This window comes from Bison bison, unplaced genomic scaffold, assembly GCF_000754665.1.
Source record: "Bison bison bison isolate TAMUID 2011002044 unplaced genomic scaffold, Bison_UMD1.0 scf7180017864093, whole genome shotgun sequence".
In the NCBI taxonomy this organism is placed as follows: domain Eukaryota; kingdom Metazoa; phylum Chordata; class Mammalia; order Artiodactyla; family Bovidae; genus Bison; species Bison bison.
This window is the reverse complement of record NW_011494665.1, coordinates 2,966,194-2,970,393: the sequence shown is the minus strand read 5'-3', so window position 1 is coordinate 2,970,393 and position 4,200 is coordinate 2,966,194. Positions and strand designations below refer to the sequence as shown.

Genomic DNA, 4,200 nt, shown 5'->3' with positions numbered 1-4,200 from the left:
CCCCCCCCAGGCCTCACGGAGCCACCGCCCTCCCGGCGGCCCCTGCCCCCCCGCAGTCCCCGCCGCGACAACCTGAACATGCTCACTAATTCAGTGAGTGTGACGGAGCGCCTGCCCAGCTCCTGGACTGGTGCCGTGTTCCCCGTCGGCTGCAGCCCCCGGGGCGGGGCCCGGGCACCCACCTCGTCAGGCAGCACCACCTTGCGGCTCTCCATCTGGCGCAGCACCTGGTAGGCCGTCTGCAGCGCCCGCACCCGGGAGGGCGCCGAGCGCACGTAGGCAGGCAGACACAGGAACCACAGCCCGTAGCAGTGGCCCAGCAGGCACCGGGCCCACAGCTCAGGCACAGCTGCTGACTTCTGTGCCATCCGCTGCGCCACCTTCATCTCCTAAAGAGGGCGGGGGACACACCTGGTGAGAATGATGCCAGGGCAGGTCTTGAACAGTGTGGGAGAAGCAGCGCCCGCCCTGAGAAAGGGTCTGTGTGCTGAGGGGGTGGCAGGGACAGTGCCCACAGCCCTGGATTCCCAAGCACAGATGCGTAGCCTGGGCGTGGGCAGGTGTCCTAGCAGAGGCAGCAAGTCCCTGGATTTCCAGGGTCCTCAGAAAGTGAAGATGAGGACGATGACAATGGTAACAACAGTGAGGGTTCATGTCTCTCTTTCGTGCCAGACATATTGAAACCTCCCAACAACTTTATGGGATAAGTACTATTCTACCCATTTTACAGATGAAGAAACTGAAGCAGCAGTCCTTGGCCTGAGTCAGATTCCTCCAGGGGCCCGCCTGCTGGTTACCTGTTTGGTGCGGCGAGGGGCAGGACTGCTGGGGGCACTGCGGGAAGGGCCTGGCACAGGCAGAGCCCCAGCTTGTTCTTGAGGAGCCTCGAACAGCTCAGCCCGTAGCTCGGGGAACCCATCATAACTGGAGGGGCGGAGAGAGGCCATATGGAGTGTAGTTGGTACTAAGTCAGCTTATCGGGCCTCAGAGCAAGAGAGGGGGCGGGAGGCGCTCACCAGTACTGGGGAGTGGATTCACTGCCCTCTGGCGCTGGCGGCTCCTCAGGAGGCATGATAAACACGGTGAGCTCACTGCCTGACAGCTCCTCCAGCTCCACCAGGGGCACGGGCTCAGGTTTCTCCTGCTCTGGGTGGACCTGAAGCAGGATGGTAAGAAAGGGGACATCCAGACAGTGGGCACAGAGCAGAGCCAGGGATCCAGAAGACGACATCTTCCGGGAAAGCACAGCCACAGGGAAGGAGGTGATGGGCCCAGACTCTGTCAGGGCCCCGGAGACACAGCCAGGGGACGAGGAAGGGGCAGAGGGGCAGGAAGACTGTGTCTATGAGGCCAGTCACGTGCGCTGCACAGGGGCGCCAGCCTCACCATGTGTGAGACAGTGTTTACATCTGGGGTGACAGAGCTCAGAGTAGAGCAGAGGGCACAAAAAGAAGGGATGATCCCAATACCTTGTCGACACAAGAGTCAAAGAATTCAAGGGCAGCATGCCGAGCAGAGCCAAAGGAGCATTCCTCGATGAACTGGGAGAACATCTGTGTGTGTAGCAGCTGGGAGTACAGCTTGTGGCTGGAACGTTCTCGGGACTTGAGGAAGCCTGATGGGTGAGAAGGGGGCCAAGAGGGTGGTCACTGGGGGCTCTACCACAGCCACCCGCTTCTGAACCCTTTTCTTGGCTCCCTGCCATCTTGGCATCCAAGGCCATAAAAGCCATCCTCTCTGGCCCCTCTGGCCCTACCCGCCAAGCTGACCAGCTCAGCTGCCCTAGCACCACGGTCCCATGGCATTCTTCCCTTTTATCTGTGGGCATTGAGGGCCTCAGACTGGGGAGTCACCAGGAGGAGAGTTTTGCCCTTGGGCTGGCTCACCACAGGTGTCATCGTGTCCCCACCAAGCCCTGGGCTTCCCAGAGGCCAGTGCCACAGCTGACTCATCTTTGTACCCTTATCCCCTCACCAGGCCCAGAAGAGCACATGGCTCAAAGCTGGTGACCACAAAGATGCCAGCTGAGTTTAGAAACAAGTAACTGTGTGATTCCGCATGCCCCCTGACTGCCCCATGGAGCCCAGCTCCTGGTCACCCATCCCATGATACCTTCCCCAAGCACAGGCAGGTCAGGTCGCCTTTACCTTGCAGGAAGAAGAGGTTGTCAACATCGCGAGACCCCTCAGAGGGGGCCTGGGTGAGTGGGCGCAGGAAGTCCCGGTAGCCCTTGAGCAGGCAGGCCATGAAGCGGAGGAAGGCTCCCTGGACCTCGCGCTCTAGCCGGGCCCGGCGGCCACACACTGCCTCATAGTCCGTCAGCAGGAATTCCAGGGAGGCCTCCTCCTCCGGGCCAGTATACGCTGGGGACCAGGACAACCTGAGCATCAGGGCCAGCACCCATAGGGCTTGCTCAACCTTGCTCTCCATAGAAGTCAGGTTGCAACCCTACCACCTGCTGCCCCACCACTGCCAGCTTCTAACAGACCTAGTACCAACAGTAACTAAAAGTTGCCTTTAGGTAACAGTTTCAAGCCTCCCCAGTGGCAAGCTCAATCTTCCTGACATATTCAGGAACATTAACGTGACGTATGCCTTCCTCTAACTTAAACTGGAACTTGAATTCCTCTCACTTCCACCCAATGAAAGCCTAGTTCTTCTAACCTCCTCAAGTAAGGTCCAGCTCTCCACAGGTCTCCCCAAACTAGAGGTTAAAGGTCAATAATGGTTTCCGGCCTGCCCCCACCACCCAGGCTCCTCACTCTGATCCAGCTGCTGGTACAGATGTGTCAGTGTGGCCAGCAGAACCTTGTAGGGTCTGCGGGGCAGGGTCCGAGGGGAGAGGGGCTTCTTTTCCTCAGTCCTGTGAGATAAACAGAAGGAAGAAAGGGTGATGGGGTTTCTCGTTTTCCCTGAGGCTCCTTTTGACCTGCCCTCTTCTGCTCCCATCCTCAAAACCCCCAGAAAAGACCCAGCCCTCTTACTGGAAGAGCGTGTTGGTATCAAGATCCACACAGATGACATCCACAGGTGGGTCATGCAGATCAAAGTAGCTGGAGTGGATACCCACGATGAAGGGCACGGGGGCACTCAGCACATCTGCCAGCACCAGTGGGCACAGCGGAATGTAGGGGCACTGCCAGTGCAGCGGGAAGATCATCTAAAGCATCGGGGGATGAGGACCAGTGAGCAGGGCACAGGGAGGCAGCAGAAGAGGGGGCATTGACCTTGACCGGTGGTGCTTGTCGTGAGAAGCTGCTGGAGCTGAGCTCCAAGAAAAGCTCCTGACAGAAGCCGCACATCCTGTAGGCCGTGCCCAAGGATAAGACTGAGGAACCCTCCCCAAGAAAGGAAAAGTAAGGAGAATCCAGGTGGGGCCTAGGGCACAAGAAAGAACACTCTGGGTAAGGCAGGCTGGGCAGAGCGGCACTCACAGAGACAAGGGCCTCGCAGACGCTGGTGAGCAGATCTGGCCGCAGCGAGTGGACTAGTAGCTTGTGTTCCGTGAGCACAGCAAGCAGCAGTGTGATCGCCAGCTCCGGGCCCAGGGTCTGCAGCAGCTGCAGGAAGCTGGCACCACTGGGAGCAACGCCAAGGTGGGGGAAGAGTCAGCAGGAGGCCCTTCCCTCATCGCTGGGCACAGACACCACCTGGGCCCAGCCTGCACAACCCTTCACACCGGTGCCCACTTGCCTGGCACCCACCCTGCCCCTGGTCATCACAGCCTTGCCCCCCAACCTGAGCATATACCTGAGGGGCAGGGGTGAGGATACAGGCTGGCAGAGGAGCAGGTTGTCATAGGGAGACATCTGAGAAGCAGAAGAGCCACAGGTCAGGATGGTAAAGACTAGCCCCTGCCCATTCTCCCCCTGCCACCTAGCCGCAGCCCCAGCCCTCACCTGCACCAGGATGCGGGGTCTCTGTGGGGAAGGGAAGGGAACATTGTGAATGAAGTGGGAGATGTGCCTGGGGGAGAGAGAGACACAGTCAGAGGCAGGCTCCAGGCTCTCCATTCAGTGCCTTTGCTCTTTTCCTCCGCCTGTCCCCAGGGACCTCACTCCTCCCTGAGCTCTACCTCAAGACTGCTGTCAGCCACCGGAGCCGCCATCATGCACAGCACTGGTGCACATCAGAAGAGATTCCCTCTGGGCATGCACAGGCCCTGGCCAGGACTTGGTAAGCAAGTGTAGCCTGGGTTTC

The 4,200-nt window shown here is 59.3% G+C and overlaps 1 protein-coding gene across 1 annotated transcript in view; it reads right to left on the bottom strand.

The window, feature by feature from the left end:
- Positions 1–4,200, bottom strand: part of DENND4B (DENN/MADD domain containing 4B) — a 13,853-nt gene that overhangs the window by 5,258 nt on the left and 4,395 nt on the right. The window contains exons 7-16 of the mRNA XM_010838442.1: positions 3,900–3,966; positions 3,751–3,809; positions 3,435–3,579; positions 2,985–3,160; positions 2,763–2,863; positions 2,148–2,363; positions 1,470–1,615; positions 1,017–1,156; positions 798–924; positions 183–389 (exon numbers count right to left, since the gene is read on the bottom strand). Of these exons, the coding sequence (XP_010836744.1) occupies positions 183–389; positions 798–924; positions 1,017–1,156; positions 1,470–1,615; positions 2,148–2,363; positions 2,763–2,863; positions 2,985–3,160; positions 3,435–3,579; positions 3,751–3,809; positions 3,900–3,966 (1,384 nt within the window). The remainder of the gene's footprint in view (positions 1–182; positions 390–797; positions 925–1,016; positions 1,157–1,469; positions 1,616–2,147; positions 2,364–2,762; positions 2,864–2,984; positions 3,161–3,434; positions 3,580–3,750; positions 3,810–3,899; positions 3,967–4,200) is intronic.